This window comes from Polypterus senegalus, chromosome 5, assembly GCF_016835505.1.
Source record: "Polypterus senegalus isolate Bchr_013 chromosome 5, ASM1683550v1, whole genome shotgun sequence".
Lineage (NCBI taxonomy): Eukaryota > Metazoa > Chordata > Cladistia > Polypteriformes > Polypteridae > Polypterus > Polypterus senegalus.
Window position 1 is genome coordinate 34,751,608 of NC_053158.1, and position 13,051 is coordinate 34,764,658.

The 13,051-nt window shown below is 37.2% G+C and overlaps 1 protein-coding gene across 4 annotated transcripts in view; it reads left to right on the forward strand.

Annotated features, from left to right (window-relative positions):
• Positions 1-870: 870 nt before the first annotated feature.
• spidr (scaffold protein involved in DNA repair) overlaps positions 871-13,051 on the forward strand; it is a 384,626-nt gene continuing 372,445 nt past the window's right edge. For 3 of the 4 annotated variants that reach the window (XM_039754491.1, XM_039754492.1, XM_039754495.1), the window contains exons 1-2: positions 871-1,046; positions 9,751-9,909. In XM_039754491.1, coding sequence (XP_039610425.1) covers positions 1,029-1,046; positions 9,751-9,909 — 177 coding nt within the window. In that variant the 5' untranslated portion in view covers positions 871-1,028. Of the gene's footprint in view, positions 1,047-9,750; positions 9,910-10,413; positions 10,557-13,051 lie in introns of those variants that run through there. The other variant, XM_039754493.1, reaches the window with a different exon arrangement.

Sequence of the window (13,051 nt, forward strand, 5' to 3'; positions counted from 1 at the left end):
ATAGTGGCCCTAAATTTACCCCAGAATTTCTAATTAAATTAAAAACACTGATATAAAAATTGAAACTATATCGTGCCCAGTATAAAATGTATCAGACCTTGTTACGTAGTGTCCCTTCTCGACGTTTCAGCCAGTGCCCACGAAAAGATCTGTGCACTGCTAAAAGCAATTGTGACTGAAAGTACATCTCTTTCATAATAGCAAAAAAAGAAAACTCAAAAAATATACTTATTTTATTTGTATTACTATTAAAGTCTTAACATCCGAGAAAAAAATCGAAGATTGATAATTACACTTGGACGTAAGAGAAGTCCTTATTGTTCAAAAAAATTACTGTACTACTTTTAAATAAACACTTTTAAATATAATCAATTAAATCCTGCAGAGTAGTCTGTCAATTTGGTTTGCCTTTCGTTACATCGAGGTCGAAAATATAGTTATTTTTAAACATATCTTTCAAAGTATGCTTTTCTTTAAATAAACCACAACCCCCAAATCCATACCCCCCAACCCACGCTCCGGGAAAGCTTCTTCAACGTCGCATCTACCTGTCATATTTGTTATGAACAAAATCAGCGGGTCTATGTTAATTTAAGTCACGCAAGCTAGTAAGACTGATTTTATTTAAAGTCTTAAAATTAACCTTGAAAAGGATGACGTTTAGACATAAAAATAAAAATGATACTGGGAAGAGGAATAGTAGACATCGCTAACAGTACTTACTAGAAAATGAACGACCATGTGTACCTCCAGACCACAAGAACTAACTTGGTCAAACTTCAACTTCCAAGATTCAATGCGCGAGGGACTAACGCCGCGACCAATTAGTGAACGCCTGCTAAAAAGTTCACCAATCAACGAGCAGTTTAACGCAAACGGCGCGGTGAGAGAACGAAGGGAAATCGAAGGAGCTAAAAAGTGTTCCTTTAGTCCGTCTGTGGGACACCGAATGATAATGTGTGTGGTATCGTGTTATACTACAGGTACAGGCATGCGAGTTTAAATAATTGTAATGTTGTGGATTTGGAATGGCTTCTTTCAGTAAGGTAAGTTGTGCATTTACCATAGCTCTTTTCAGTAAGCTCACTCAAAAATTTAAATACACTCGACAGGGTCATTTTTTAATAACGTATATTAGAGAAAAGTTTGCTGTGTCGGCGATATGCTTGTCTATGCAATAATCTGTGAGGAAATTTTACTTTACATTTTCTTAAAATGTCATCTGTCCAGGCAGCGGAGAAATAAACAGAAAAGTCAAGAGTTGCAACGCTAGCTGTGCGCGCGCACTGCACGAAGTAAACGTGGCTGCCTGCGGTTACGCGCCCGCAGTCTTGTTCCGCTCTACGGATGCGCCAGCGAAAAGTTTCCGCTCACTCGGGTCGCTTGAGGATAGCATTAAAATTACACCATAAGCTGGGGTGACCATTTGGCGCTGGCATTTTTCCTGATCATGTTATCACTTTATTTCAAGCTTTAAACATATTCATGTATTTCATATTTTCTATTTTCCTATTTGTGGAATGGCTTTTGTGCCAGAATATTTAAGAACACATTGGCCACTATTTGCAGAACAGGTGGAAGGGCAAAATGCTTCTTGTACAAATTTAGCTCCATTAAAACAACAGATAGACAGACACTGGCCAAGCTGCAAGGTAAATGTGGTCATCTCGATTTTTTCCATTAATTCTTTTATTATTAGTTGCAATATCAGTTTCCATAATATCCAGTTTCAAGTTTGAGTTCAAATGTACAGTACAGGCCAAAAGTTTGGACACACCTCCTCATTCAATGTGTTTTCTTTATTTTCATGACCATTTACAGCACTCTATCACTCTCCTTCTTGGTCAAATAGCCCTTACACAGCCTGGAGGTGTGTTTGGGGTCATTGTCCTGTTGAAAAATAAATGATCGTCCAACTAACCTGACTTCTGCACAACACAACTGCTGGTCCCAACCCCATTGATAAAGCAAGAAATTCCACTAAATAACCCTGATAAGGCACACCTGTGAAGTGAAAACCATTTCAGGTGACTACCTGTTGAAGCTCATCGAGAGAATGCCAAGAGTGTGCAAAGCAGTAATCAGAGCAAAGGGTGGCTATTATGAAGAAACTAGAATATAAAACATGTTTTCAGTTATTTCACCTTTTTTAGTTAAGTACATAACTCCACATGTGTTCATTCATAGTTTTGATGTCTTCAGTGAGAATCTACCAATGTAAATGGTCATGAAAATAAAGAAAACACATTGAATGAGAAGGTGTGTCCAAACTTTTGGCCTGTACTGTATACAATTAACATTTTTCACACACGACACAGTACCGTAGTGCAATTCCGAGAAAAACAAAATCGCAATATGGTCATCTGTTGGATTAGCAGAACATAGTTTGAGAATCAAACTTTCCAATCTGAATTGTTAAAGAAATATTTTAGCTAACAGTAGCCAGCCTGTCAGCAACCTAAATTAACCTATTCATAAACCATGATTAGAGATTTTAGCCATCACTGTCTTTGCAAAAATGTATTGTTTCATTGATTGGTGCCACACTTGAAAGTCATGTATTTTTTATGTTTTCTCTGTCATTCCCTTCATAAAATCAGAACACTGGTGACACTGAGCAGGGAGAAAAGTGATCTTCTGAATTTGCGTAACAGTTACTTGTGATACACGTTAAGATTGCTTAGCAATTTCAAAGTTTTGCTTAGTAGTTATTGCAGTACATTGAGTTTTTAAACTCGTAATAAGGACTTGAAAACATAATATTAAAAACATTGACAGTTCAACATAAAACTGAAACATACAAGTTTGTATAAAAATAAAAATTCCCAGAGGTAATCCAAATAAAACTACCAAACAAAATAAAAACATCTATATACAGTATATATAATTCACTAAGGCAGGAGTCCTCAATCCCAGTCCTGGAGAGCCGCAGTGGCTGCAGGTTTTTGTTCTGACCTGGTTGCTTAATTAGAAAGCAATTCTTGCCAATAAAGCACTAACAAGCTATGAAATTAAATTAACTCTGCTATGTCAGGTCATTCTCATATCCTAGATTTTCTTTCCCTTTCTATCATGCAAATGATTTGAAGGCTAAAATGGACGAGTAATTCTCAGTCCTTCACTTTTTTCTCTTCATTTTTCTTCCAAGTATTTAATTAAACCCAATAGTGCAGATAAATACACACAGGTGTAAATGTAAGTAAGCTAAATGGAGAAATGCTGCTCTCTCTTGTCATTTGCATGTTATTGATAATAAGGAGCAATTAAAATAGCTGTTTAAGACAAAATTAAGCAATAAGGGCTCAAAATCACTAAACTGAAGCAGAAGTGTTACTTTAGCAATAAGTGCTTTTTATTAAGCAACTGGGTTGGAGCAAAAACCTGCAGCCACTGCGGCTCTCCAGGACCGTGATTGAGGACCCCTGCACTAAGGCATTACACCCATGGAAAGCACGCCGGAAGGGGCGTGGATTCACTAAGTCGCCAACAAGTAAGACACCTATGGCGCACGCAGGAAGGAGCCACGCCCACCAACTCCAAGACCATTGGATACGACGACAACTCGCAGAGCCACGCCCACTAACTCGGACACGACGACACAGAAGGAACGGCGTCATTTATATTCGTCTGTCGTAGAGGCTACATGCACCTCCAAGCTACGTTGAGTGTTCATAGAGGCATGTTTCTCGTGGGGGTGAATCGCCATATGCAGCGTGTAAAACGGTTTGCGAGGGGTATGCAATGGGATCCTTAAAACAATCCTTTACAACTGAGGTTAAAACGCAATGAAGTAAGCAGTCTTTAAAAACCGAGTTTTCGTTTACGATGCACGACTGCGTGCACCATAGCAAACTGTTTTACACGCTACATACAGCAATTCGCATCCGCGACAAACATGCGTCTTCTTAGATGCTCCTGCAGGAACACGGAAAGTCTACGTGAGTCACAGGTGCATCTGGACTGTGCAAAGACGACAACGACTCAAGTGACGAGTTGGAGGTGGGCACATTAGCCATGGTGGTCCGCCAGTTTTCAATCACAGACGATTGTGTGTTGGTTCGTTCCATGCATTGTTACAATGTTGCTTTTCTTGCTGATTTATTACATTACTGATTTTTCAAATGTTAATTTTCTCCCTGTGCTTAAAAATCATTAAAAACCGGCCTGATTATGCGGCGTATGGTACGCCGCGGGTTGGCTAGTACTTTATATTACAGTTTCTGATAAAAAGTCTATTAACAAAACAATAAACAAAATGAATCGTTCTGATGCATGTCACCTAGAGAGTGCCTGTGGGTGTTGTCTGCCTCTCCGCAGCCCGTTCTTTTAAAGGAGTATGGTATGGCCCCAGACACCACCTTCTTTGTAAATAATTTTTTCAGTATAGCTCCCAGCATGGCACACTGCCTGCACATGCATCACAAAGGACATGGATGTGGCTCCCTTGTATGATGTTAGTTAAGTGCTTGAAAACATCAAAACAATAAATAAAATATATTTTGGTATTAGCAAATGGAGCCGCTCATTTCATCTTTGGTGTAGACAAGCCAAGTAGCTGCTTCATTTAAAAATTGTATTTTTACTTTCTATAACTATTGTTAGGATGTGGGAAGACACTGTGCTAAAGTCCTATATGTGTGACACTAAAGCTACTCGGGGAATGGATGGATGCTCAAAGGGATATCTGTAGACAATTAGAAAATGAGTACAAAATCTCTGTTTATTAGAACAGTGTAGGACATGTTCATAAAAAGTGATTAATCTCGCCATCTATAAGTTAAACAGTTATAACTCGCATCCATTCAGTAATATGTGCTCTCAAAGCACACAAAAATATATTTCTGAGCAAATTCAATAATGAGCCTTTTTTCTCTTTATTTATTTATTAAATGATAAGCATGATGCCAGCAATCACAAGCTGAAATTTTGTGACCATAAGTGCATTTCAGATATATCTTTTGCTGTTTCTTTTCAAGAGGTAGCATTAGGAGCCATTTAATTCAATCATACTTTTATCACGTGTTACTGTGCTTTCTGAAGTCTACTTGCAATCACACATCAGTGAAGCACCGACTTTCACTTTGTTATTGATACTGGTTTAAAAAAAAAAAGCTAGAGCTGTTAGGAATTTGCTATTTTGGTGTTGACTTGGTACCGAAACTTTGGTTCTAGTGACATCCCTACACTCCTCCCAGTCTCTTTACAAACTTTTCCCTAGGGTTGGTGTTTCACATATGTAGTGATCTTGATTTACCTGACATAAAGCTCATCCTTACCCATGTGAAAAGATTAGCAATCCACTTCAGAATTCATTGGCCTCTTGTCAGTGATGTAATAGTCAGTCGGATCATTCATGAATGCTGTTATTGGTAGTTGCTGTACACCCAGCTTTGACAGGCCCCCTCCTACTCTCCACTACAGAGATGGTTATGATGCCAGTCTGACATTGTCTTTCCAGTGGTGACTCTTCAATGGAGCCTGCTATTTTAGATGAGCATAAGATTTCTGATACTGCCTGGAACATAGTGCTGGTCTAAGCCATAACCATTAGCAAGGTTCATCTAAAGTAGTGCCAGGTCTCCCTTACCCTCAGTTACTGCCCTGATAAGATGTGTGACAACCCCAGTATGTTCTAAGCATTCTGGAATATTCTGAATTCCCAGAATATTACTTAATCTAAAAGAGATACTCTGTCAGGAAACAATGCAGAAATCTATTTTTCCCTCCACACTGATCATTGAGGTGATTCAAAGCTTACTAATGACATATGCTTTCTTCTTTTTGGTACCCAGGACCCTTCAGCAAATCTTCACTAGTGTGCCACCTAGTCTCATGTCAGGTATTGGGTGCTTTGGGTATTCAAAACCAGACACATTAACTTGGGTGACTCCACCAGAAACCTCCCCTCAGGCAGTGTTTTAGTAGTATTCACACTCACTCCTTCTGAACCAAATTCATCTAGGGGAATGTTCTGCAGCCTCCATCCTTCTCGTGGTGAACATTCTCTTATTCACTTTCTCCATGCTAAGTAAACTGGTAACTTTACTGAGGGGTTAGTTCAAGAAGCTACTGGTTAACCTTCTTCCCCCACACTATGCGACTCTTTAATTCCACCCGGGGGAGTAAATGTTAACATTACTCAAAGTTATTGTCTGCTTTTACATGCATTTTTATTACTATTTAATTTACTATTGTTTTTTGTATTAGTATACTGCTGCAGGATTATGTGAATTTCCCCTTGGGATTAATAAAGTCTCTCTCTCTCTCTCTCTCTCTCTCTCTCCTCTCCCTCTCCCTGAATCTTTTGATGCAAGTGCTGATGGTGATGTTCCCATTTGCCAGCATTGAACAGGGAAAAATGGTTGTGCATGGAGGTTAAGGTCTTTGATAATACTATTTGCTTTTCTAAGGCAATGTGTGATAAATATGACATAAACAGAAGGGAAAATGTATCAGTAATATTCCAAGCCAACAGCAGTCATAGTCGTAGATTAACAAAGAGTGGTTCATGGGACTCTGCACATTGCTCTTTGTGTTGAATGTGTTAAAGATTAGTATGATGGAGGAAGTGATGCAGCAAGTCTGCACTTGCTGAGGTCTTCCAGTTAGGAAGTCCAAAATTTAGCTGCAGATTGTGGTACAAATTCTCAAGTTTAGTTGCTTGGTCATTAACTTTCATGTTACAGTAATGGTAAAAGCTAAGCTATAGTCTTTGTAGCTGCATTTACCCAAAATTACCAAAGTTCTGCAGCTTTAGTATGCTTCATGGGATTCTGGCAACTGCTTGACGCTTTGAAATAATTTCACAGAAAAAATATCTTCGTTTTTAAAAGCTTTAGTGAAAAATCAAGGTAAAACGGTTCATACAAAAATAGAGAACAGATTGATATAACAAAGAAAAGTTCTGTTTAAAGCTTAAATATCTTGTTTCATTCTTTAAGTTTGCTCATACTATTGAAGCATTTATAAACGTTCAGAAAACTGTATGTCTATCCCATTACAAACTGCAAATGGGTCTTTCACTCCACGCTAGCTATGAGCCTATTCCAAAATACACATTGACTCATTGACTCAATTAACACACTGTATTACAGATATAACTAAGAAATGTTCTATCTCATATTAACTTACAGGGGGTGAAAGGCTATACCATAATCTATAGCTATGAAAGAAAATTATATTCTATTTAAATAAAGCAAACACTAATATGACTTTAACTTAAAGCATTACATTTCTAAGATTGTCTCTTACAGTCTTTAAACTGTAGCATTGTTTTTTATTATGTGGCTTTGCTAGTGTGGTATAAAATGCAAGGGATATACAATCCCTTGTGAACTGTGTGTGGCTACATTAATAATACATTTTATTTTCATGTTATCTTTCTCTTGCTGAAGGTTGGTTGAGTTAGAATTAATACAAAATAATAAAAAACATGAACCACAGAAGGAATAATAACAGAATCAATAAAAATAAACTCATACAATTGATGTCAAAATGGAAGAACAAGTACACATTTCAGAATAAACAACAAATATGAGATTCCAAGGATTAAGAATGAAGAAATGATAAAAAATGAAATATATTCAGCACAGAGCTGAAGGAAAAGTGCGAAAGGCAGCTTTGGATATATTAGAGTAAAGAATTCCAGAGGTTGGGTTCCCTGGCACTGAATGACCTGCCACATAAGAGAGTTTGCTCTGAAGGACCATAGGACCAGAGTGTTCTGGAAGGTCTTAAGGGTCAAGGAGGTCATCTGCCTACAACCACTTGCAGTGGGCCAGTGTTTAGTAAAACCATATGGACACAGGAAGATTGAGTGATAGGCTTGAACATAGTTTCATGGAACTATGAGGCAACAGCACAAACCACTGTGCTGCCCCAACTCGGTTCAGTTTACTATTATATTGTCCTTACTTAAGAAAATTTGTGTATTTGATGGATTTACAGAGTTACACACTTCATCAAGTTTTTTGTGACTTGTAGCTCAGCTACATTCTTAGTGCCCATGGCAACAAAGGTTGCATTTTGCTAAATAGCCATGAACTCATTATTTGTGTAAAATTGTCTTGTACTATTTGGAACTACAAACCGGATTCCAAAAAAGTTGGGACACTATACAAATCGTGAATAAAAACTGAATGCAATGATGTGGAGGTGCCAACTTCTAATATTTTATTCAGAATAGAACATAAATCACGGAACAAAAGTTTAAACTGAAAAAATGTATCATTTTAAGGGAAAAATATGTTGATTCAGAATTTCATGGTGTCAACAAATCCCAAAAAAGTTGGAACAAGGCCATTTTCACCACTGTGTGGCATCTCCCCTTCTTCTTACAACACTCAACAGACGTCTGCGGACCGAGGAGACCAGTTTCTCAAGTTTAGAAATAGGAATGCTCTCCCATTCTTGTCTAATACAGGCCTCTAACTGTTCAATCGTCTTGGGCCTTCTTTGTCGCACCTTCCTCTTTATGATGCCAAATGTTCTCTATAGGTGAAAGATCTGGACTGCAGACTGGCCATTTCAGTACCCGGATCCTTCTCCTACGCAGCCATGATGTTGTGATTGATGCAGAATGTGGTCTGGCATTATCTTGTTGAAAAATGCAGGGTCTTCCCTGAAAGAGATGGCGTCTGGATGGGAGCATATGTTGTTCTAGAACCTGAATATATTTTTCTGCATTGATGGTGCCTTTCCAGACATGCAAGCTGCCCATGCCACACGCACTCATGCAACCCCATACCATCAGAGATGCAGGCTTCTGAACTGAGCGTTGATAACAACTTGGGTTGTCCTTGTCCTCTTTGGTCCGGATGACATGGCGTCCCAGATTTCCAAAAGAACTTTGAATCGTGACTCGTCTGACCACAGAACAGTCTTCCATTTTGCCACACTCCATTTTAAATGATCCCTGGCCCAGTGAAAACGCCTGAGCTTGTGGATCTTGCTTAGAAATGGCTTCTTCTTTGCACTGTAGAGTTTCAGCTGGCAACGGCGGATGGCAGGGTGGATTGTGTTCACTGACAATGGTTTCTGTAAGTATTCCTGAGCCCATTCTGTGATTTCCTTTACAGTAGCATTCCTGTTTGTGGTGCAGTGTCGTTTAAGGGCCCGGAGATCACGGGCATCCAGTATGGTTTTACGACCTTGACCCTTGCGCACAGAGATTGTTCCAGATTCTCTGAATCTTCGGATGATGTTATGCACAGTTGATGATGATAGATGCAAAGTCTTTGCAATTTTTCGCTGGGTAACACCTTTCTGATATTGCTCCACTATCTTTCTGCGCAACATTGTGGGAATTGGTGATCCTCTACCCATCTTGGCTTCTGAGAGACACTGCCACTCTGAGAAGCTCTTTTTATACCCAATCATGTTGCCAATTGACCTAATTAGTGTTAATAGGTCTTCCAGCTCTTCGTTATGCTCAAATTTACTTTATCCAGCCTCTTATTGCTACTTGTCCCAACTGTTTTGGGATTTGTTGACACCGTGAAATTTTGAATCAACATATTTTTCCTTTAAAATGATACATTTACTCGGATTAAACGTTTGATCTGTCATCTACGTTCTATTACAAATAAAATATTGACATTTGCCATCTCCACATCATTGCATTCAGTTTTTATTCACAATTTGTTTAGTGTCCCAACTTTTTTGGAATCCGGTTTGTAGTTGCATGAATTAGACATTTAATTTGGTGTTTTGTTTTGGTAACCAATCAGCAATTTCTTCTGTCCTTTTCAGCGCAAGAGGAAATCTTTAGAAGCAGCATGCTCCTTTTTCCCCGATGACACAGAAGCTGCATTCAGAAAAGCAAGAAATGAGTCACAAGATACCCATTCAGCCCCGTCAAAGATTTGGCAAAAATGTGGAGATGGATTTCAAGAATTATCAATGGCAACGGTAAGATCTACATTTTTTTTTTTTCCAAATATGCTTTATGATAGTATTGGCAGCACATTTCCATTGTTGATCTATTCAGAAGTTGCCAATACTATTTCATGCTAGAAATCTAACTTTAAAGGTTTTTAAGTAATTTTATTCCTACTTTCAGTTGTGTTAATGATTTTGAAAATTACATTCTATATACCATTTATAAAATCGTGCTTTGCATCATTATTTGGATTCTAACCTGTTTCATAAAAACAAAGAAAATGCTATGTACACACTGGCAATATGGCAAATGGTTCAAATTGTAAATCGTGAGCAAGACGCACCCTAAAATGTTTTAGGGCCCAGGACAGCTCACCCAGTCCAAGGGCCATATAATACATATGTACTGTATGTATGTACAAAGTATGTATGTGTGTGTGTGTGTGTGTGTGTGTGTGTGTGTATATATATATATATATATATAAAATATTAAATGTGTATATATAATATATATTATCCCTTTGTATAAAACAGGTGACTGGGCAGATCTAAGCAGTTGTAGACCAGTAAGATTAATATACATCACAGGTAAAATTTAAGGGAAGAAATTAATAAGGAAAAAATTGAACAACATATGACACAAACAGGAGTTTTACTGAATAATGGGTCCAGAAGAGGTAGGTCATGTCTTACTAACATGCTGGAATTCTATTAGGAAGCAACAAAAGGGTATCATCAAAGTGGAGCATATTGTATTATATATCTGGATTTCAGAAAGCCTTTGATAAGGTGCCACATGAGAGGTTGGGTATCTAACTGAAACAAGTGGGAGTGCTGGGTGTTGTTTGTAGATGGATGCAAAATTGGCACAGGAAGCAGAAGGTTGTTGTGCAAGGAACACTATCAAAACTGCCTAATATAAAGAGTGGTGTTCCACAGGAGAGGGTGCTAGGGACACTGATTTTTTTTAATATAATACATGATTTGGATATAAAAAAACAAGCTGGTTAAATTTGTAGATGATACCAGGCTAGGTGGATTGGCAGAACATCTTGCATCTATTGATTCATTAGGGACTTAGCATAGAGGCTTGAGCAGATTTGTGGTATATGAAGTTTAATGTACAGGTAAGTAAATGTAAAATGTTTAATGTAGGATGTAAAAATGTTGGCCTGAACACACAGTGGAAGGTCTGAAATTTGAAAGTACAACTAAGGTGAAGGATTTAGAAATCTTAGTGGACTCAACACTATCAACTGCCAGACAGTGTTCAGAAGCCATTAAGAAGACTAATAGATTGTTAGATGGTATAGCATGATGTATAGAGTACAAATCCAAGGAGGTTATGCTCAACTGTGTACAGTTTTGTTCTTCAGGCTACAAAAATGACATAGCAGCTCTGGAAAAGTACAAAGAAGAGTGACTGGGCTGATTTTTGGACTACAGGGGACAAATTTTGAAGAAAGATTAAAATAGCAGAGCCTTTTCAATTTAAGCAAAAGGAGATTAAGAGGGGACATGATGATTAAAGTGTTAAAATTATTAATGGAATTAGTATAGTGCATTGATAGTGTTATTTTAAAATGAGTTCAACAAGAACACGGGGACACAGTTGGAAACTTGTTAGGGGTATATTTCACACAAACATTAGTAAGTTTTTCTTTACACGGAGAGCCACAGACACTTGGAATAAGCTAACAAGTAGTGTTATAAACAGTAGGACTTTAGTGACCTACAAAATTAGACTTGATGTTATTTTAGAATTAAGTGAATAGGACTGAAGAGTTTTGTTGGGCTGAATGGCCTGTTCTTGTCTAGATTGTTCAGATGTTCTACTATAATGTGTGTATATCTATCTGTAGAGAGACATTTTTTCCTATACACCTATTATACATATTTTATACATATCATGCATGTATATTCATATGTTGGTGTGCACTTAAAATCAGACATTATCAAATACGTGAAACATATACTAAAACTGACTTTCTTCTGAACTGGAATTCCCACAAAATATTTGGCCATATACTGTAAGTAAGCAGGGATGGTAAATGCACAGGGTATGTATTTGTCTTTTAACACAACAGATTGCACTCTTAATTATGAGTTAATGTTTGTATTTGGAGTGAGGGGAGAGTATACAGTATACAGAGATCTATATCCATTATTATGGGAACACAAATGTTCTGATCATTCTGTATTCTTGATTAGCATTTAGAAACAGCCATACAGCTCACCCTTTTCCCTACACAAAGAGAAGCAACTCAAAAATCCATTCTTTCACCATAATGAACTGACACTCTCAGCTGACCTAGATCACTCTTAAATGAAATGCAGCCAATAAGGAATAACAGAATTCACTGTGCAGCTTTTCATCAGCGATAAATAACAAACAATTCATGGGGTGAATAAGTGATCCCTCTTGTCAGACATAGTCATTAAAGACAAAAATATGTACAGCTTTCCTAACTTTCACTGCAGTGAATTTTCCAATTAAATGTTCATAATATATCTTTCTGCTACTTCCTTTTCAAATACAAATATAAACAATCTATTTAGTCAAATTGTTTCTAAAAATATATTAGGCACATGAGTCTCTTTTTGTTAAAGGATTTTGAAAATAAAGGTAGGAAATTGCAATTTAATCATTTTGTGCTAAATATTGTAGATTTTCCCCTCCATTGCAGTGGCTGTGAAGAAGTTTCCCAAACTACAGTGCATCCGGAAAGTATTCACAGAGCATCACTTTTTCCACATTTTGTTATGTTACAGCCTTATTCCAAAATGGATTAAATTCATTTTTTTTCCTCAGAATTCTACACACAACACCCCATAATGACAGCGTGAAAAAAGTTTACTTGAGCTTTTTGCACATTTATAAAAAAAAAAAAATTGAGAATTAATTATTAGAATTAAATTAGAATTAATCTAATTATGTTTAATGACGCTCAGCAGTGAATATCTTTTAAAATACTGAATCTTCACATTATCACAGTTCTTTGTGTTTAAGAATATATAAATAAATAGCCTTGTCAGAAAATTGCATAACAAAATAAAGCTGGTTAACAATAAAAGAAAGAACATCAAAAATGCCAATTATCAGCAAAGAACTTTATTTGGATTTTTATTAAACCATACCCATTTAATCAATATTGTTAATGATGACACAGTT